The sequence below is a fragment of the Sphaerodactylus townsendi genome, linkage group LG05 (assembly GCF_021028975.2).
Source record: "Sphaerodactylus townsendi isolate TG3544 linkage group LG05, MPM_Stown_v2.3, whole genome shotgun sequence".
NCBI lineage: Eukaryota > Metazoa > Chordata > Lepidosauria > Squamata > Sphaerodactylidae > Sphaerodactylus > Sphaerodactylus townsendi.
Genome location: NC_059429.1, coordinates 65340842 through 65363034, shown reverse-complemented (window position 1 = coordinate 65363034; position 22193 = coordinate 65340842). Strand labels below are relative to the sequence as shown.

Below are 22193 nucleotides of genomic sequence, written 5' to 3'. Positions count from 1 at the left end.
GAAGCAAAGAAAATTTGCTTCTGTTGCCATACATTTTGCCCTTCGTCCAGTGTGAAACTAAGGGCCTCTATTGTATGTGCCTTCCATATTATCAAATTATCCTCATACACATAAGGGCTAGAAGCTGCTTTATAAGATGAAACCCAACTTAAAAGCAGCAGTCCCCCTGGAAGCCTGAGACCACATTTTATAGGACACAGATTAGTTGTGGTTTAGGCTGTATCCCCTCCCCCCCCCCTCCCCCCCCGGCCAGCCGTGCACACACACATTTAATTCTGTTAATTTTTTTTAAAAAAAATAATCCACAGAGCAAAGTCTATCCAGGCCCAAAATACACCCTGATTCCCACTCCTTTTGTTTGTCACTTTGTCAGAGAAAGGCACAGTCTGATCCACTCAATGTCTGGTTTTCACTTTGCTGCCCCAGGGGACAAACTTTTGTGATTTGTTTGCTTAGGAGAGCAGCAGTACATAGAATACAATAATTGCACTGCCTGTTTGCCTTTAAATATGCAGAAGTATGAATCGCCAAGCCAGAGGTAAGAAGTAGAACAACACACAGAGCTGTTGTACAAATGTGGTGCCTTCAGTTACCGCAGAGTATTCTTTTGAGGAATTGAATGTATCTTGCAGCGTGTCTAGTGCTTTCAGATTTTCTTTCTTGGAATGGAAATAGCTGTCTTTCTCTGTGTTATTACCTCTTTACATTCAGTATCTCTCTTCTCCCCCACCCCTGCACTGATTCTAGGTTGGTGTACAGGTCAGCTACGAGGATCTTTGCAATGGAAAACAATGGAATGTGTGCAAGGCACATGCAACTTTTGTTGCACAAGGCAAACCTCCTGCTAAGGTAGGACATAGATCCCAGAGAATTGAATACATGGACTTCCTCCATGTCTATAAGATATTGAATCTGTGCAGTCTTCCCACTTTTTAAGTATTGCTTTATACTGCTCGCTTTTTATTTGGAGTTTGTACAAAAGCTCCTATTGATGGCTTTGGCTATTATCTTGTAGTCTCAATTTCTATTTATAAATAAATGGTAACAGTTTTTTTTATTCTTTCAGTTTTATAGGATGTGTTCTTAGTGCAGAGTTATGGATGGATACCCTGAAAATGTTGAGCCTATTATGTGAAATTAAAAAAACAAAAACAAATCTAACCTTGAGCTTGGACTTTTGCAATATATGAATGGACTCATTTTTATATAAAATGACTTGATGCTGGCAATTATAGTTTGATTTTATTAGGGTTGTTTGACATGCTTAATTTGCACTGATTTGACAGTGTCCAACAGTTTGACAGTATTCTGTAATACTGAGATTATAGAAGATTTTTGCATGTAATAAATAAGCATCCTTAGGGAAAAGGTGGGGAGCGGAGCATAGCTTTTCCTGTGTGGAGGTAACATGAGCATTTTTCCATGTCAGTCTTCCCCTGGAATTGAAAACAGTACAACACCACCACCACCACCACCACCTCTGCAGCTGAAAAATAGGCTTAGATCACACAGGAAAATTCTATAGCTAAGGTGACTTCCACACAGGGATGGGATTTTCTCGTTTCCACATTGCTAGTACAACTGCAAATAAAGCATGACAAAACAGGGCCTCCACACAATAGTTTTCCCTGGCCCAGAGGTGGCTGCCCCTCTCCTCTGGACTACCAGGGCTTTAGTAATTTTGAATACCTTGCAAAAATATTATTTTTTTCCTTATATCTCTGAAATGGAAGAGGATAGAGATTTACTTTTTATAAAATAGGCTAAAGATTCAGAGAACTTGCTATAGCTATTGTTACAAAAGTGTATTGATATAAAGATAGTCTAGTATCAATGTTTTTAGAAATCCCCCCCCCCCCCATGGTGTGGGTGAGGAAATTGCTGCCACATGGATAAGGTAATGGAAGATGGTTGCTGTGTAAGCCAGAAAGCCCAAATTTTCTCACTTACACTGTAGCCATTCAGGTGTTACCCCTATCTTTCCCAAAACTTTGGATAAAAGCAGCTTTGAGATAGATAGCAGAAAAGCCAAGGAAACCCCAGGAGATACATGAATGTACCAAGATGTGGTGGCAAAGCTGGAAAAAACCTCACTTCCCAAAAGCATTTAACTCTAGATAGATAACCCATGTACAAGACCCCTAAGAGAAATATTTATCTTATTTGTTGAGAACATGGTTCTTTTCCTATGCGCTTGGGAGCGAATAATACCTTTTCCTTAATTTTGAATGCATTCTACATACATTTCCCTTGATAGTTCATTTTTAGGGGGATACTATATTTGAAAAAAAAGTATTGCATCTTCTGGCTAAACCCTTTTACAGCCTTTGTAACTGTGTTATGAGCTGAACTTCTGTGGGTCTGATTGGAGACTCTGAAGGAGAATGGCAGGTTCAGAGCAAAAAGCTATGTAAGACCAGCTGAAATAACACACAACGCTGTGCAAGGAGAATGACTCAGGGACTTTCAGCATTCTCAGCTTACTCATGATTTTATTGACACTTGATCCACAAGCATTAGAATTGGTTTGGGCACAGTCTTCATGTCTGTTCTACCTCTGTATTTTAACAATCATGGGAGTCAGTTAATTTTCTTCCACACATGCCTTCAGTAATGGGGATTTTCAAGGAAATGTGTTGTCTTCATTGGCAGCATCATCAGTGGCCTCATAGCACTCTCTTTTTATCTTTTGTGCAAACTTGTATCAATATATTGAAATCGGGGCTAATCTTTTTAAAGAAAGTCACTAAAATATCAATATCTCAATATACCATTGTAGGGCTATGTCAAGCAGGTTTTCTGGATTTCCAGCTTTCATTCTTTCAAAAAAACTAAGCCTCTATTCCCTTCCCTTGTGGAGATATGGTTTTTTCCTTGTATCTCCACAAGAGAAGAAGCTAGATAAGCTTTTTCCTTTTAATGAAAGGTGGGAAATCAGAGAACCTGCTTGACTTATAGTTATAATGGTATGTCAGTATTTTGGCACCCCATGCTAATCATTGAGGGGGCAAAGAAGGCGTGCTTTGATGGTGATGGTGGTACAATCATGGAAAAATGGGTAGGAGTGGATAGGAAACTAACAGAAACATTACACACAAGGAAAAAAGGTGACTCAAAATCAGCTTCCAGAAAAAGATCAAGGTAAAAATGGTCTCAAAAGAACAAGGAAATAATTGGGGGGGGGGGGCATGAAAAACTGAAAAGGGGAAAATGTAGTTATGGATTACAACTTTCAGTTGAACCAGAGTGAAGGTCAGGTTGGGTTCTTACAACTGGCTTCTACTTGCATCTGGTTAGTACTAACAGGTATGTTGAGCACTTTTTTCCTTATGCTTAGATCAAATTAAAGCCCCTGGTTCCTCAAACAGAGGAGGAAAAGATTGAGTATGGCATTGCTGCTGAACGCCGCCGGATGCGACTGGCTCACACAGACACCATCAAAGACCTTCTCACTAACAGCCCTGTTCAGTCTGGTAAGAGAAACTCTCATGCTCTTTTCTGCTGCTTTTGTCTAAGGGCAGAGATTGCCCAGTGCATTGATTCAGTCTGGGCTGGAAATAGCTAAGAGTGTTCATGACAGTTGTAGTACACCCGGAAGAGTCTCCCCTGTTACTAGAAGTGGTAGGGGTCTGTCCCTTGTAGGGTGAGGAATTAGTGAGAGCAGACTTTTGGCTTAGCGAGTTATCTGGCAAGCTCAAGTTGCTTTTGTATATCAAGATCAACTTTGCAAGAAAATCCTCAGGAGAGCTAAATAAAGTTTAACAAATTTATTTAGGGATGATAGGGGTACACAAGCACACAATAGTCAAAGCATCAGAACACACACAGTCTTAGGATATAGGCAGTGCTGAGGGGATAGGTTGGGAATAGCAAAGGAATCGGGGGAATTCTTAGGGGTAATACTGTACCAGATACTGAAGTGGCTTTGGGTGCATGAAGCAGAGTCCAGTGACCTGCACTGGGCTCTAAGGAAGCAGGGAGAAAGCAGATGGCACACAGCACAACGACCCAAATGCAGGCTCAGAAGTACTAGGCATGGAGAATAAGATAAGGGGCTACTTTATAGGGAAGGTTGGGCCCTCTGATCATGCTAAGAGAGCTTAATCTTCCTGGACAAAGGAGAGTCTTGCCTTTCCAGGGAGAGGCAAGAGAGAGATATAAAACTCAAGTATTGGGACATTATTGAGCACTTGGTTTAAGTGGCTAAACTGGGAGTGCCCACAAGGGGGAAGGTAGCTGATTAAATTACAGCTGTAAAACAATGACAATGTAAATAAGGTGGTCTTCAGAGCGAGGTTAAACTGTGGAAGAACTTTAAGTTAGTACAATTCTGGGAGGAACACTTGGGGCAAATATATTAGCAAGTCCTTTGACTTTGCAGGGCAGATAGTCCAGGGCTGGAGATGGGAACACTTTCCAAGGCAGAGGCATTGTTTTCTCTTAATCTTTTTAGGAAGGGTGTGAGGCAGGTATTTTGCAAGGCAGATATGGGTGAAGTCAAGTCCAGATAAAATTTTACTGACCTTGTGCATACATTAGTCAAAGAATGGGCTCCCCATTTTGGCAAGGCACTGCTAGGCACTCTAGGATTGGCAGGATGGATACAGATGCTGTTGTCTTAAAACTAGCCCCCCCCCCCCCACCACCACACACACACCATGGGTTGGACTGGTAGCAAACCTTGCATCTGGACATCTGAAACACACAACAGTCTATTTAATGGAGGGGTTCCCATGACAAAATGGAGAATGAAATATTTATGTAGGTATAGTACAATTCATAGGTTGTATTTATTCAGGCTCTGTACAGCTGCTAACATTGGACTGGTGTCTCACAGTCTGCCATCCAGACAGTATTGTCTTCAGAGTTTATCTAGAGCACAGAATCGTGTAAGTATGCATTGTGGGCCAGGCACATGGATGCACACAGAGTTTTCCCATGTTTGTCTCTGTTCTTTCTTGCAGCCCCTTCTAGCCTCCAGAAGGATCATTCCTGGGGTTCTGGGCTCCATGTGGAGGATTATCCAGGCAGCTTTTATGATGCTACATTATTCACCATACTGCTGCTAACAAAATAATTGATTTTTTGGTTTTCTATACTGTGTTTAACTTTGCAGCTATTAATTTTTATGTACTGTTGACATTTTATGTTTATCAGTTATTGTATTGTGAGGTGCTTTAAACACTACTTTTAAATGTGATGTGTATGTTTTTAAGTAAATTAGATAAAGCACTAGCTAGGGGCGTGGCTGCCCCCTAGAGAAGAGGGAATTTTCTGTCATTGTGATAAAGCTGTCACTGCTTGAGAGGCATAGTGTTAGGTAAGTAATGTACTCAGATCCCTGTTTCCCAACATCTGCCCTGCCATTATATTCCTTCAGGCATATTACACTTGACCACAAGTGCACAAGCCCTAGAGATGATGCTCCATGTCCTCTAGGGCTTGCGGATTTCATTCAAAGGTGCTATTTTATAATGTCTGTAGCAGTTCCTGGCTTCTTCCCTTCCAGACCACTTGATTCCCTGGAAAGGCAAGAGAACCAGACCAAGAGACTTCTCAACTTAGTAGTCCTTTGTTCTTGTTCAGGTATTCATCCACCTGGTGATGTTTCCATATACCTTGCTGATCAAACATTATGTTTTTTGATAGAGGGTGAGAACAGAGAATGCAACACTGTGGTACCTGCTGAAAAGACCAGAGTAGAGAGTGTGGAACTAATTCTACCTCCACATGCCAATCATCAGGGGAACACATTTGGAGGACAGATCATGGCCTGGATGGAAAATGTAGCCACGATAGCAGCAAGGTGGGTTGCTTCTTGACCTTCGCTTGTCTGAGGTCTGGACATGACCGTGGCAGAACACTCTCCTTAAATGTGGGTCTGTCTTAATTGTATACAAAGTGATGTCTGAAGGAGTCCAGTTGCCACCCTGCCTTCATTCCCTGGCTCCTTCATAAACTTCCCCTAAATATATACACCTACAGGCCAATGCCCCCCATCCAAATTTGTATTACAGCCAATTGGGAATAAAGAGTGTAGTGTTAAAGAGTTGGTGGGTGTGCAGTGAGGTGTCTGAACTGTTTGGCCCACTGTAAAGGTAATAAAGAGTGCATTCCAAATCGTTCTTCTGCAAGATGGAGGATCTTCTGTTGAAACCACTTAGCCAGGGTGAAGGGAAATGGTCTTTCTTAGAGGACATCTACTTTTCTATAGCCAGGACTGTATTCTGTATGCTGTCACTTTGCTAAAAGCAGCACTCTGGCCTCCCACTGGCTGCTGCAGAAATGCATCACTTATCAGTCTGTGTGTAAAGATGGTGTATATGCTCTTTGCCGCCTTCCCAGAAAAAGTAGGGTTGCTGTGTCTCTCTTCTTTAGGAACAGTTTGTTCCATCAATGGCAGACTCCACTTTGAAGGGTTTTATCTAAAGCCTTAAATAGTACCCAAGATTGACATTGGCATTGTTGCAAGAGATAAATGAGTTGTTATCTTTAAGGTGGCACCTTGTCTTCATGAATTCTAACTATTCTGGGTTTTGGTTTCTACATCTATGGAGAAACACTAAATGTGTGTTTCACAGCTTTCCTGCGATCCCTTATTAGTGAAACTGCTAGTGTTCTCATGGGCCAAAGAAGTGTTTTTCTGTAGTAAAAGGTCTGAGGAATTCTGAGTAGATTTGATCCTTTAGACTCGACTCTTGCTGTGTCATAGTGCCATGGTGAAGCAATTCCATGTCTTGTGGGAGATTAGAACCTTTTTCTAATTGGCAATTCTGTGCAAATCTTCTGTTCTGCAGAGGGCAACAGGGTGTGTATATTAGTCTTGCTCTCTGAATGCCAAATAAGCTTGTGTTTGTTTATTTCTTTTCCAGCCGACTGTGCCATGCTCACCCAACCCTGAAGACTATTGAAATGTTCCATTTTAGAGGACCATCTCAAGTTGGGGACCGTCTACTGTTTAAGGCCATTGTCAACAATGCATTCAAAAACAGGTATGCCTTTCTGTCCTCTAGAGGCAGATCAATAAAACCCTTGCTTTTTGATTGTCTTGCTTAAATCATGTTATGCTTTTCTGGGACAAGAACAAAGCTGTATTTTGTCCATCCTGTGAGCAATGTTTGCCCAAGATGAGTGACCTATTTAAGATGTCCACGGTGACCTCCAAAATTTGACCTTTTTATTTCACAGAAATCTAAGTCAAAGTCAGATAGACGTTGTGAGTAAATATCCAACACTTTGAAATGAGTTTGGAATAATTTTTCAGTTTCCTTGGAATTAGAACTTCGCAACAAGTCCCCTTTGGGTTAGAATCTATTCCTGCTTGTCACAGTGTTGTGTTTGATATTTGGACAAGTGTTGCAGCTAAAATAATTATGTTCTTAATTCCAGCATGGAGGTTGGGGTGTGTGTAGAAGCTTATGGGCACGAAATGGAAGTAAGCCGAAGGCATATCAACAGTGCTTTCATGACCTTTGTGGTCTTGGATGGAGATGGTCAGCCGTGCACGTTGCCGATTCTGCAGCCAGAGCCAGGGGTAAGAAACCAGCAGCAACATGTAGGTTTAGATATGAAATGAGTATTCCTGGGTAGATTTGGTCAGATACAGACTAAACCAAAATTGACTTTTTCCTGAGGGCTGTTATTCATGTGAGCTGAGAAGTTAGGGAAGTTTAAGGAAGGTGGTTAATAACAATAAATGTGTGCACAATGACATTAAAGTTATTCTATTCTATTCTATTTTAAAGCACAAGTGCATATTGTTCATGTAATTAAATTAAACAGGTTTAATTTTTTGCAGTGGAAAGTGGCAGTGACAGAATGCATATGTAATCTTCATCAAATTAGCACCCAGAGCCCAACTCAAAGCCCAGATGCCATCTGTCTCCATATCCAGTCTGGCAACAGTATAGGATCACACTGTCAAGGGCTCTTCTCCTACAGTATATATGCAGTCATCTGCCATTAGTGCCTTTTGGCTGTGTCTGCAGGACAAAACTGTTCAGTCTCTGTGCAAAATAAGAAATGGACATAAGCATGACAACCTTCAAAAACCTGTGGCAAAACATTTCTTTCTACCAGGACACACTGTTGTTGATCTGAAAGAGTTATTCAGAGAGACTGTGACATTTCTATGCAAACCTGTACCTCTTGTTCATACTCAGAATTTGTAAATTTTGCTGACCAAAGTTTCACTTTTTGTATCAGATGAAGTGACCTGTACCCCAAAAAGGCCGATGTCACATGGCTTCTTTTGTTCTGTTGTTTGAGAATAAATAAGGCAAATTTGAACGCTGACTGCCATTTGGCCTATCTGTTGGTCATGGCCTCATGTTTTGTTCCTATGCATGTGGTGTAGGCTTCAAAATGTAATCTATGCATTGTATTTCTCTTTTGAATAGGATGGAGAGAGAAGGCTCAAAGAAGCCAGTGCTAGGAAAAAAATCAGACTGGACAGGTGAGTGAGAGCAGTTTTATTATTATAATAATTTCCTTCCCTATCCATGATTCAGAAGCACGCATAAAACTCCGTAATACTGTCAGGGTCAGTATGGTCGACTCCAGGGGTCCCCAGACTTTTGCAATTTGCAGGCACCTTTGGAATTCTGATGCAGCATGATGGGCATGGAGACTAAATGACTGCCACAAAACGGTTGCTGCTGGAGACAGGGCCAGCACAAAGTGAGGGCAGCAGTTTATCTTCAGTCACACAATGAAGATCCTTGTGCTGTGATGCCCACTGCTGCCAATCTGCACAGCCAATCAAATCTTTGTGGCAGTGGCTCTCCAGAGTATTTGGCAGAAGTCTTTCACATCACCTATTACCTGAACTTTTTGGTTGGAGATGCTGGGAATTGAACCTAGAACTTCTTGTGTGCCAAGCAGAGGCTCTACCATTGAGCTGGGGGCTCCCCTACATCCTGGTTTGTATCAAGGAAAAAACTTCAGCTAAACCATATGATTTGAACCACACAACAAAATGAAGTTAGACTGAAGACTTCTGAAAGCTGAAAACCTTCAGTCTTGAGGCCAAACAGGAGAGGGGCTCTGTTTGAATATGGTAAATTGTGTGTAAAGTCACAATTTGTGTTCAAGCTATGCAGAAAGGAGGGAGGGGATTTAACTCTCCAACCCCTGCTCAGTTTGATTAATTGGGAAAATAGAAGTAAGAATGAACAGTGGAAGAGTATGCATTTAGTTAGTTGCATGTCCTGAGGCTCAGTTTTAATAGGGGGTGGAGAATAAGGAATTGTGCCAAATTAAACTTTAGGAGTTAAGGAGTTAGGAAGCCAGTGTATACACCGAATATTTTGTATGCAAAATATGCTGACTCAGCATGAGAGAGGCCACAAATTTACTGGATGCTATTCAAATTCTGGAGTTCTGATAGCAAAACTCCTTGGAAGAGTGGCAAGTAGGGAGGCAAATAGGAGAAGCAAGAGAAAGAGATCAGCCAGGAATAGAGGGAGATTCTTTCTCCTCCCCTTGGTCTGTTTTCTTTGTTCTGCAGCAAGTTCTATTTATAAAACCAGCCCTCTTGGGTTCTGTGCATTGTTCTCCTTTCATTTCTGCCCTATTGGTGACATCAGAGCCCCCTCCGGCTTGCCTCCTGTTATGTCACTATAACCTCACAGCATATTTATAGCTATGTTGTTTGGTTGTCTCTAATTTATAATTTATTATAGAACACAGACCGAGACCGCACACATTATCCTTAAGGCCACAGTTCTCGGGGCATTAGCACCAGATCAATGGTGTTCTCTTGAGAGCAGTGCAAGAAGGCAGGCTGGAGACAGCCTGCAGAATACTGTTTGCTGTATGTAAGAGACTCATAAACATGCTGCATTCAAGGGATTGCTCTGGCTTGAGAGGTTGCAGCCTCTTTTTTGTGCCCCCTCCTCCTCAGATTTTTCTGTTGCTTGTTCATTTTTATCTATGACTTCTGTGAGCTTGCTTCCTCCTCATATTGGGAGAGCAATAAAAAAAACCTTCACTACAAAGTAATGTCAGTAATTCTAACATTCTGGGAATATTCAGAGCATCTGGGTAAGCAGAAGTACTATTTGTGAAGGGCTAGAATGAAATATAAGGCTGCTTCCACATGGAGGTTTTGCTCAATTTTGGCATCCTAATTGGAGTGGTATCCCCCCCTCCCGACATTTGAAAAATCTGCGAGATATTTTCCCCAGTCATCACCCTCCTGGATTTTCTCATGTTCTGCTTCAACTTGCCCTGAACATGGATTGTTCTCTCATGACTGTATGGTTCTGTTACTCCACCTTGCCTTTCTGTGGTGATGTTCTCAGGAGCATCTGATGTTATCCTGCTTTGGTGTTTTCCCCCACTTTGCTACAATCTTTCCTGAACCTGATGTGTTTTGATTTTTAAAATTTTTCTAATTATACTTATACCCCACCCCTCCCTGGCCATAGCCAGGCTTGGGGCAGCTTACATTCAATTTATAACAATATATAAAACTAACATTAAAATAAATCAAGGTAATCTCATTCCCCAGATGATGATAAGCACCTTTCAGCCCATTAACCACAGTCCCAGAGTTTATCTGGGAAAACAAACAGTCGAGAAGGGGGCATAACTAGATGACATAATAAACAGATGTTAATAATAATGGTCTAGTTGACCGTTGATGGTAAGTGGTCTTGAGGCTGTCAAAACTGATGTTATGACAATATATAGGTGGCCTCAACCAAAAGCCCGGTGGAACATCTCTGTCTAATAGGCTCTGTGAAATTGGACAAGGTCCTGCAGGGGCCTGATGTCAGTGGACAGAGAGTTCCACCCTGTTGTCTGACCTGTTCACAAAGAGTTAGTAATGCATTCAGCTGCTCTGGCACCTACGTGCTGCATATTTGCCCATACAACAATTGAGAAGTGCCATTATCCTGGATCTCTAATGCTGCAAGCGGAGGGGGTACATTCTGAATTCGGGTGCTTTTTCTCAAGCTATTTAAAGGGATATTTAAGTTCTGCACCAGGGTGGAGGCTTTGCTTACTTTCTGGCAATGCTTTCCTTGAAGGCTGCAAAAACAGGAAATTTGTCCATAATGTGAACAGTATTTCTTAAGTGCCTGACCAAGAAAGCACTGCAAAATATAAACTGTATATTAAAAATCCCAGAGCCTTCCACAGAGGTTTACAATTTAAACAATATAAAACACCTGTTAGGCATTGCTACTTAACCAGGTGTGCCATGTGTAGCCTTGGGACTGCAGGTGGTTCTGTCATGTCTTAATGCACGAGTGTTTCTTTTGCGGTGGAGCAGGAAAGAAAATGGATGGTTCCATCATTTGGTAACTGTCACTGGTGCACAGGAGTGCGCATTTTTATGTCCCTCATCCACTTACCAGTTAACTTTGTCTCATCTTTTCTTCTTTACAATCTTTACATTATCTGTATCTAGTTAAGGTGTGCCCGTTTACTTGGTACTTTGCACCTGTTTACTGTGGTTCTGTCATCTCAAAGACCATCGATCAGTGGTTATCAGTCAAATCTCCGCTTCTTATCTGAGGCCCTGAGAATCAAAGGAGCGATACAGAACCAAGTACAAGTCCCTCTCGTGACTGTCTGTACCCTGCAATCAGCAATCAGCCCTTTTGTACCCTTTTGGTCCAAGACTAGTATTGGGTCCAGCACAAGAGTCAGATAATACCCACTTGCTTTGACCTTCTGTCTCAATACTTGGTTCCTGTTTGTTTTTATACAGAAACTCTTGTTTGAAAATAGGCCTAGACTAATAGCAAAGGTGTTCTTTGTACAGAGTTCTAACAAGTAAAATTTGGCGATGATTCAGATTAGAATACTTTATCCAGGAAAAAGAGCCTTGTGTGATATACATTGGGAGTAGGGTTGCCAACTCAGAGTTAGGGAGACCTGGAGATTTTGGTGGTGGAGCTTGAGGTGGGTGGAGTTTGGGGAGGGGAGGGACTTCAATGGGGTATAGTGACATAGTGTCTATCTTCCAAAGCAACCATTTTCTCCTGGTGAATTGATCTTTGTTGCCTGGAGGTCAGTTGTAATAGCAGGAAATCTTCAGCTACCGCCTGTAGGTTGGCAACCTGAACTGGGCAGTGGAAGGAATTTTCATCAGTAATTATTGTCATTGGATGCCTTGAGGTATGTGTGTCGCATGTAGTATCATGAGTGCAGTAGTTTTGGAGTGCTGAACATTTCAAGCAACCAGGATATAAGTTTGCCCATGTGTTTGCCTTCCTATTTTACCCTTACATGAGCAGTTTACCAGGGGGCCAAGAGGTCTAGTGCCAAAATATGCGAGTGAGAGAGAATGCCCTTAATAATGCTGATAGCGTTGCATGTGTTACCAGGAAGTGGCAAGAGTTGATGGATTGAAGAATTGTGGGTGAGGATGAGTAGGGAGGACAATGGGAGCTGTTTGTGGTGCCTGAAGCAGGAATGTGGTAGGGCAGAGCAGATGCTGAACCATCTGACCTGGGGATTGTGAATGTGTGCAGGGACAATGGCTTCATCATGTCATTGGATACCAATCTGAGTAGGGAGTGTCTTCAGGGCATCCAACTGGCCCTAGTGGGATCCTCACGTGCTTGCTGAGGCTGTTCATATTGGATTCTCTTCAGCTAACCCTCGACATCCACAGTCACTGTGTACACTGCCTGTGCGTTATCCACCACAGAGATCCCCTGTACCAGTGGTGGCGAACCTATGGCACGGGTGCCAGAGGTGGCACTCAGAGCCCTCTCTGTGGGCACACGCAAACAGAGTTGCCCCCATCCACCCCCACACACACATCTAGGCTGGTCTGGGCTGCTGGGCTCAATTATTAGCATTAAACCTAAGACCTAGTTTTGAGAAAGCAATGTAGGTAACCCTGTCAAGTGCTGTTAAACCCCACTGATTTTCATGCGAAGAACTAAAGTGTGATCCTTTACCCGGGAGTAAGCTTGGTTGCTGGCAATGGGGCTTGTTCTGAGTAAACGCTCCTAGGGTTGTGATTCACCCATTCGAAGAGTTGCACGGTTGCTTCAAAGCAAAGCCACCAACTACCACCAAGCTTACTCCCGAGTAACACACGCCTTGGAGCCAACCATTTTTTCTAAACTAAAACCTCAGTGTTCAGGTTAAATTGCCGTGTTGGCACTTTGCGATAAATAAGTGGGTTTTGGGTTGCAATTTGGGCACTTGGTCTCAAAAAGGTTCGCCATCACTGTCCTTTCTTCCTCCACGGTCTGTGCCATCTGTGGCTCTTCAGTCCATGTGTTCTTTCCATTTACTGGCAGCCCACCGAGCACTATAACCTGCATCATGTCTTTGCTTCACTGTGCGCAAGAACAGCCATCAAACAGGTGCATGTTGTAGTTGAGTTACCTGTAAGTGAACATGTGGAAAAGGTAGTGTCTGGTTAGGCCTTCGGTTTCTACTGATCATGCTCCCATCGGGATTGTGGAACATGGCATATTTTGCTTTCACACACTTTACAGTTTGTTTCTGGGTTATTTAATGTTGCCTGTGACTATGTGCCCTACATGAAAGGCCATAACACAAGGAAAGGTTTGAGTGCTTTCTCTACTCCTGATGATCCAGCGCAGCAACGACAGGGCTTTCACGTGGCAGATTTCCCCTCAATTTCCCTGCTCCAGTTCCCCAGCAGCAGCCCGCTCTCTTACCCTGAACCTTTGGGATGTCCTATTTTTTTTTCAAAAAATCATAAATTGAATATCATTATATTGATATATCTTTAAAAAATTGTTTAACAGAGTCTTTGAATTTCCAGGTTTCATTTTTTTAAAGTATACATTTCATCTTATATTTTTACAATTGAAGGGGATAGATTTTGTTGTTGTTGCTACATCAAAGCTGGGAATTCATTTGTTTATAATGGTATATCAATACAGTGATGTTCAATTACATATTTTTAAGTCCCTTGGTTGCAGGGGGAATCTCTGCAGGAGGGAAAGTCAGCAAAAATGGCAGTCATATGGATGTCAAAATCTGAACTTTCCCATCCACAAATCAGCCAACCAGACTTTACTGTAATCTTTCCACAACTTTGCAGCAAAGCAGATTTGAGAGAGACCAGAGAAAAGCTGGGGAAGCTCTAGGAGATCCATGAATGCACCACGATGCTGTGGGAAAGCAGAAAAAAATGCTTCCCAGTAGCACTGTCTAAGGGCCATGTGGAAATCGGTGTTATCCTAATCCAGCAGTTGGCAATACGAAACACAGATTTACTTGAATTCTTAATTTTAACTGGGTTTTTTTAAAAGAAGGTTTGTCAAAACAGTTCTGCTGTCTTCATCGTATTAATTACCTTTGTTGCCAATCAGCATTTCAGTAATCAAATCATTCTTTTGTTTTCTACAGAAAATATGTAATTTCCTGTAAACACACAGAAGTACCCTTGTCTGTGCCTTGGGACCAAAGTAATAAGGTAAAGTAAATTTTTCGTTTTCGTGACCCATTGCAAGTTTCCAATTTCTGCTTCTGGAAAGATTCTCTAAAGAACCCCATGCTAGAGTAAAGATTACTAGGTAGAGTAAAGATTACCCTTATCCCACCTCAAAAAGATAACAGTTCTACAGTGAGCCACATGGCAGCACATCTTACCTTGCTGCTACATGGGGCTAAAAAATGGCATTCTTATAACATCTGGAAGAGGATTAATGGAAACATTGCCGCCCACAGAAGGTATGGAAAACCTGTAAAGCTTCTCAGCGCCACTGCTGTCTTAAGGAGCAAGAGCCCTCTTGTGGGCAGTAGCTAAAAATGCTACCCATGCATAAAGATGAAACCAGGCTGATGTATCTTGGGGTGGTATGGAAATGGACTGACAGAATGCAGGTTGCCCACAGTGTTCTACACAAGAATCCATAATGGGCTTTCAGCCATACTGGAAGTTTGATCTGTGTCTTGGAAAATTAGAGATGTAGAATTGAACACATATGCAAAGAGTCTTGCAGTAAGTAGAAAATACTCTGAAATCTTGAATAATTATTTTAGTTAGAAGATTTGGCTTGGAGGAACCTCAATTTTATTTATTTATGGTTGCTTAAAATACATGTTGCTAAAATAAAATAATAATAATAATAATAATAAGCCTTTATTTGGCATAACAATAATCATAACACAATAAAAACCTGAGATAAAAGGTATACAAATACAAAGGTTTAAGATAAAAGGTATACAAATACAAAGGTTTAAGATAAAATATAAATTATTGATTGTGCATCACCTCCAGTAAAAATTGTGCAACCAATTCACAAGTTTCATTGTCAGAATTGTCCAGAAGAAAAGGAAGTCTACTTGATTCTTCCATTTCACTAGGTATCCTAGAAAGAATGTTGGAATATTTTGATCTGATATTAGCAGATTTAGGGCAGCAAAGCAGTTGATGTGCCAATGTTTCAATTTGTTGTTCACCACAAGAGCATACCCTTTCGCTCATTTCCAAGTTGTTAAATCTACCACGCAATAAAGCCGGAGGGGAAAACATTGAAGCGAGCAAGTGTGAGGGCTCTTCTCTGCATTGGATTAGTCAAAAAATACAAATAGGGAGCCATCCTGTTTTGATATGGGGTATTGAAAGATGTAAGGGTGAACAAGTTTTCATAGCAGCCCTAAATAAATTAATCCATTCGCTTTCCAACAATTTTGTTTTAACAAGTTGTAGGATTCTGAACTAGATAGCGGGAAAAGCGAAGTCGAGAGATATACCAAGTGATTCAATCTTTCTTTTCGATCAGAGAGAACCGGGGATTAGCCTGAGTTTCAGACAAAGGTAGGTGAATCAGCGAGTGCTCATCATGCGAGCAATGCATGCTAAGCCATAATTTAAAATCTCTCAACCAAGCCTTATAAACTAATGTATTTTTGCCCAGTTCTAAACAGAGGGCCGCGATACGGTACACAATTTGGCAGGCCCATAATTTTACGGAAAAATTTGGATTGGACAGTATTCAAGGAGTCGTCAACTGCTTGGAGCCAGATAGGTACTCCATAAAGTAACTGCGCTTCTATCTTAGAGTTAAAGATTTTTAGTGCTGCTGGGACAAGGGAGTGGCCCTTTCCATAAAAGAAGCGTGCAATGGCAGAATAACTGATGGTAGCACCTGCAATAGCAGCTTTTTTGTGGGGTAACCAGGAGAGGTTATAAGAAAATGTAATTCCAAGATATTTGTATTGGTTAACCTGCTCCACTGGCACTTTATTAATCGCCCAGTTATGTTTTTTGTATTGTTTGGCAAAGATCAAAATCTTGGTCTTTTGATAATTGATGACTAGTCCGTTATCTGTACAGTACTGCCCACATCTATTCAGCAGTCGACTAAGTCCAACTTTTGAGCGAGATAGAAGGATGGTATCATCAGCATATAGAAGTATTGGAATATGCCTTGAGCCTAATTTAGGGGCATGGTTATTAATTTCCAATAAGGCTGATGAAAATAAAATTATAATATAAGCAGCCCAGCCCATCCTATTAAAAAAGCGTAGTCCATCTTGAGTCCCAGTGAGAAAGGCAGACTATAAATAACGTTAATGAAATAATAAATAAAAATATAAAATTTGCAAACAATTTTTCTGACAATATTGGCAGCAATTAGAGAAATAGTTATCAGCATGTACTGATACCCCTCTCCACAAACAGTTTTCTTAAAAGGAGTTGTAAGCTTCTTCATTCCCCTGTTGGAGAGAAGAACATGGTATAATATCTAATTATAACTTATCATTGAATTTGAACCATGCCACTAATTCCTAGCCCTTTACTCCGTATACTTTGGGAAGAAATTTTATGAAAATAGCTTAAAAAATCTACCAAAATTTCTGAGATTTCTGTGAAATACCTGAAACTGCAGAATTCATATGTCACAAAAAAGCATGAAACACCATTTTGAAGATGTCTTAATTACTACCACCTTATTCTTGGAGCACTTAAAACATGTACTCTGTGCTATATGATACATAAGGTCATAGCCTGCCCTTTCAGTTGATTAAAGATTGAGGTAAGAGTAATGGCAACAGGAGGGGAAGGGCCAGGTGGAGGCAAATGAAAACAGAAAGAAAGCGGAATCCCTCTACTGATGTGTTGCACTTTGTGTTTTCTAATGCAGGTTTACCTGAGTTACAACAATGTTTCTGCACTGAAGACCTTAGTTGCCAAAACAAACTGGGTCCTTGCCTCCGAAAGAGACAAGGTAGTTACCACTTTGCACATTCTGCCAAGGTTAAGTGCCCAACCTCTAACCAAGGGCCTGTCTGAACACAGTGGCTGCCTTGCAGAGACACAGTTGTCAATATAGAGTCCAGATGATGTCACCCTAGTAAGCCCTTCCACTAAGGATGGAGTGATCATTCCCAAGCACTGACAACTAAACTCATCCAAAGGGAGGGGGCCCAAATCCACTGAGGGAGCAACGTGCTGGCTGCACCAGCCAATTCGCCCTCACTGGGGCAGTACCCCAGTGGAGCAGCAAAACTGCTGGTGTGTGGCTCCTGTCCTCCCCTTCTGCTGGATACTGCACAGGACACTGAGACAGCATTCCTATGTCTTCTCCCCTGCTGATGTAATGGGGGCAGGGTGGGGGAGGAGCTAGTCAGCTCCCTCCTCACCTTTTACCCTGTTGCGCTGATGGACCATAGCCTTCACTTAAGCCTGCTATGAGCAGAGGGGAGGGTCATCGGTGCCTTTAAGCTTTCCCATTGGTGCCCTGAGATTTTCTTTCTCCAAAATTCTAACAATTATGCTTTGACTGAGCAGTGCTTTTATGTCAATATTGCTATAAAGTAGTGTGAATGTGGGGATTTAGAATCTTTGTGTACACTTTGCATTTTTCCATGTATAAATTAAATTAAACAGTAAGAATGTTCTTTAGCTGTTCAGCTTGGGCACTTCACAGACAGGAAGATTAACAGGTCTGTAGGGACACCTAGATAATCTTTTCCTGAATGTCAGAAAATAAAATAGTAATAAGCTGGCACCAGAGGCTTATAAAATTAAATAAAGAATCAAATGTTTTTATTTAACAAGAACTAAATCAGAAATTTTTTTCTGGCAAAGGTTTTATATATAATGCACACACAAGAAGCTGGTTTTAGAGAGGTTACTATTTACAAGTTGTTTCAGTCTCTTTACAGTTGGTGCAAGGATCACACATATCTTTAGTGCCTTCAAGTTGTTATTGTCACTTCAAGTATATGCATAATAAGGACCCACCAGTATAGGTGTATAATTTTGTTTGGCTTTCCAGTTTATGTGCTGAATCTTTAATTCAGCCCACAGGTAAGTATAACCTACATAGTTCCTCAGACACTAACTCAAAGACAGTCTCTTCTCTGAATGAGTCTCTCTTATATAGTACTTCTCAGAGAAGGACTTGCGGCTTTCCTCCAGAAAGCCCAATCCTTTCTCTCTTTAAAAATTCAACCATCCTCAAGGAGCTTCACTGCCCCATGTCTAGGTGAGTTCTCAGAGAAATTAACCAAGTTGCTGGTGTGATTAATCAGTGACACTGTGTTGTGGCTAACTCCAGGATCTTGGCACAGATTTCCTATTTTAAATCTGTCCTACCTGGCACTTAATTAGAGTAGCTCAGCTCACTTAGAACTGGCTCTCAGCCACCACAGAATGGAGCTCTAACAGAACAGCCATTCCCTCTAGCATTCAATTCCGTTCTCCCCACAAAACTGTTAGTGCTCTGACTAAGAATGGTCTGCAGTTCTCTCTAGCCAATCACGTGGAGTTCCATGTTAACCTTTTGGGCTCTCAGCATTCTACTGCCTGAGGGTGCTTAAGTGTCTGTATTCATCACACCTTTGGGCTACAGTAAGTGTGGTGCAGCCCATTGAGACTTCTCAGTGGCAGGGAGGCTTTTCGACTTCCCCACTCTGCCAGAAAGCCTCTTTGGAGGCAGCAGCCAGGCGCCCTGGCGCTTGTGGATGGGGCTGACAGTTGCTGGGAAACTTCTTAGCATGTGACATACTATGGGTGTCATCAGTCTTCAGGAGGCAGTTGAGAACAGTTTTACTTAGGATTGCAGTTTGGTTGATTTAGCTTTTATTATTGGCAGTCCTATTTGGAATTTTAAAACTGTGACTTTATTGGGTTTATAATTTTGTTTTTACTGTTTTCTTTATAACGGTTTATTAATGTTATAGGCAACCTTGAGTTCCGCTAAGGAGAAAGGCAGCTAACAAAAATTTGAATTAAATTTCAATTCCTAAGGAGCAACAGCAGGATTGGGGGGGGGGGGGGGCATCTGGTTGGCCACTGTGTAAAGCAGGTGCTAAATTTGATGAACCCTTGGTCTGAGCAAGCCAGGCTCTTCTTGTGAGGTACTGCCTGTTGTATTTTTTAAGCTAGAGGGAAATGTTGCATCAGTGATGTTACTACAAGGCATTTTGGAGACAATTAAGCATTAGTCCTTGCTGAATCCACAACATTTGTTTTGGAGTTTGTAAGTGTTATTACTTGTTCTCTCTCTCATGAACTGCAATTAAAAACGTTTTTAACTGACTCTTGATCTGCACTGCCTAAGGTCAAGATGTACACACTGGAGGAAGATACGTTCCTGTCCATCAGAATACAGATGACTACCTGTATTGATGCAAAGCAGGCCTTCCTGCTGCTTTCAGACATGGGACATAGGCATGAGTGGGATGAGCATTATGTGTAAGTACTTCCTAGAAGAGGCAGGTTGTTATAGTTGCTCTTTTGTCCAGATTGAACAAGGTCTCCAGTGTTCTGTTTAACAGGATAAGCTGACTTCAGCATTATCTTTGCAATAGCAAGGGATAAAAGGAAACACTTTTTCACGCAATGTGTGATTGGTGTTTGGAATATGCTGCCACAGGAGGTGGTGATGGCCACTAACCTGGATAGCTTTAAAAAGGGCTTGGACAGATTTATGGAGGAGAAGTCCATCTATGGCTACCAATCTTGATCCTCCTTGATCTCAGATTGCAAATGCCTTAGCAGACCAGGTGCTCAGGAGCAGCAGCAGCAGAAGGCCATTGCTTTCACATCCTGCATGTGAGCTCCCAAAGGCACCTGGTGGGCCACTGCGAGTAGCAGAGTGCTGGACTAGATGGACTCTGGTCTGATCCAGCAGGCTAGTTCTTATGTTCTTCGTGTGTATGTTGTAAAGACAATGCCACGCAAAAGCTGAGGCCCTTAGCTGGAATCTTTCCTCAGTGCCGAGTTCTTTCCTCTTGCATAATCATAGACTATTTACATAACAAAATAGGATACTGGATGGTGAGATGTAAAGAAAAAGGTTGGCTTATACATATTTTAAATAAATAAATATTGAGCTGCATGGGTCACCATACTAAAAATGAGGGAGAAGGAGGACAGGTAATAAGAGGACTCAGTTTAGTGTCCTCTTTCTCACTGTCCCAGGAAGAGTTATGTAATTCAGGAGTGGGAGACTTCAAGCTTGACTTCAAGCTGTTTTTTTAGCAGAGCTTCAGGGTCCACCAGTTGGAACTTGCTGTGAAATAGGTGAACCTCAGTTGCAATATGGCTCCCCTAGAGGGCAGTGTCAGTCACAATTACTTGCTGTGTACATGAGCCAAACACTGGGATGTTCATAAAAGTACAGATTCACAACTCAGTTACTGTGCATTTGGAAATCAGTATCTGTGAATAGCATCTAACAGTGGAAGCCGGACAATGTAGGGGCAGGAACTTCCTGTGAAATATGCTGAGGAAAAAACATTAGGTTTGTTCTGAGAACTAAATTTAAGCCAGGGAGCAAAAGTAATTGAAGTCTCCCTTTCATACCTGAGTGAAGAGCTTCTGGAGATCTACCACAAAACAGCCCAGGATCTACTGATTTAACTGTAATCTGCATTTTTTCCTGTCCCTGATCTGATTGTTGTTTCTCTCTGCCTTTTGTACAATATGACCTAAATCGTTTCACATATACTGCAAGATCTGCCTGCCTTTATTTTGCCTGTGTACACAAGAAACTTCTTGTTGCTTATGAGAAGTTATAGTTTCTGATTTCCTAAGATTTTTCCTCTTTAAAAAAATATCTTTTTTGCAGATGTGCTGAGCTGGTACAACAGGTTGACAAAGATGATATGATCTATCATGTAATTAGTCGAACCATCAGTGAGGAAAACAAACCTCAGGACTTTGTAATCCTAGCATCTCAAAGAGAACCTTGCAGCAAAGGGTACGTTGGCAAGAACTTTACCCTGATTGTTAGAGCAGCAACTGATACTCAAAGTAATATCAAGGCTCATCTGGACTTTCAGAATCTTTTTCTAAAGGTTTCAAAAGTTATGATGGTTTCTGATTTTTATAAGAACCAAAGGCAACAATCATAGACCAAATAGCTCTATGTGTTCCTGAGTAATTTACATTCAGTTAAGTTGCATGAAAATCCACTGTTCTTGTTTCAGTTTGAAAGTAGGGGGGATTTGCCTTAACCAGATTTTCTTCGTTCCAGTGATCCATATGTTGTAGCGTTCAGGTCTGTCACATTGCCAACACAACCAGCAGTTCCAGAGTACACTCGAGGAGAGATCTTATGTTCTGGTTTCTGTATTTGGCAGGAAACAGAGGAGCTCACAAAGGTAAGCATTTGGACTTCCAGGAGTATGTAGAGCAGTCAGGGCTTTGTTTGAATATTTCTCCTAGATATGGTTTCAGGTTTATACCCTATGGCAGTGGTTCCCAACCTGGGATATGCATACTTCCAAGGGCACACACCAGAGCATTTGGGGATATGCAAAAAACATTACATAATGGATTTGCTAATATGGAGGCACAGCTTTAGGGAATTGGGTTGCCGAGGGGTACACAAGTGAAAAAAGGTGGGAAACCCTTCTGTGAGGCATCCTAAAAAAGGCCTAAGCCACAAAGATGCTGCTTCACACATGAAAAGGCAGCCAAGTGGTTTGCCATGCTGCCAGTGTAACGTTTGCAGTTGTTTTGAGACATTTGTAATATCCAAGATAGTTTAAGACACATAGGTTTTACCCCATTGGGGTAAAAATGTAATTACTGACAGTTTACTACTCTGAGGTAAACTGCCTTACCCTGACTAATGACAGAATCAGTTCTGGTTATATCCTCATATCGTTGTAAAATAATTTTACACAGCTAATCTTTAAAGCTGAGCTTGAGGGGAAGAAAGGGAGAAGAAACTTATCTTATTTTGGAATCAGCTAGCCTACCTAGGAACTAACTTACAAAA

General features: G+C 41.5%; 1 protein-coding gene across 4 annotated transcripts in view; it reads left to right on the top strand.

The window, feature by feature from the left end:
- ACOT11 (acyl-CoA thioesterase 11) overlaps nt 1-22193 on the top strand; it is a 156039-nt gene that overhangs the window by 132319 nt on the left and 1527 nt on the right. For all 4 annotated transcript variants that reach the window (XM_048497199.1, XM_048497201.1, XM_048497200.1 and 1 more), the window contains 11 exons: nt 748-849; nt 3338-3473; nt 5650-5806; nt 6873-6992; nt 7390-7534; nt 8400-8455; nt 14356-14422; nt 17100-17183; nt 19524-19657; nt 21036-21167; nt 21444-21570. In XM_048497199.1, the coding sequence (XP_048353156.1) occupies nt 748-849; nt 3338-3473; nt 5650-5806; nt 6873-6992; nt 7390-7534; nt 8400-8455; nt 14356-14422; nt 17100-17183; nt 19524-19657; nt 21036-21167; nt 21444-21570 (1260 nt within the window). The remainder of the gene's footprint in view (nt 1-747; nt 850-3337; nt 3474-5649; nt 5807-6872; nt 6993-7389; nt 7535-8399; nt 8456-14355; nt 14423-17099; nt 17184-19523; nt 19658-21035; nt 21168-21443; nt 21571-22193) is intronic.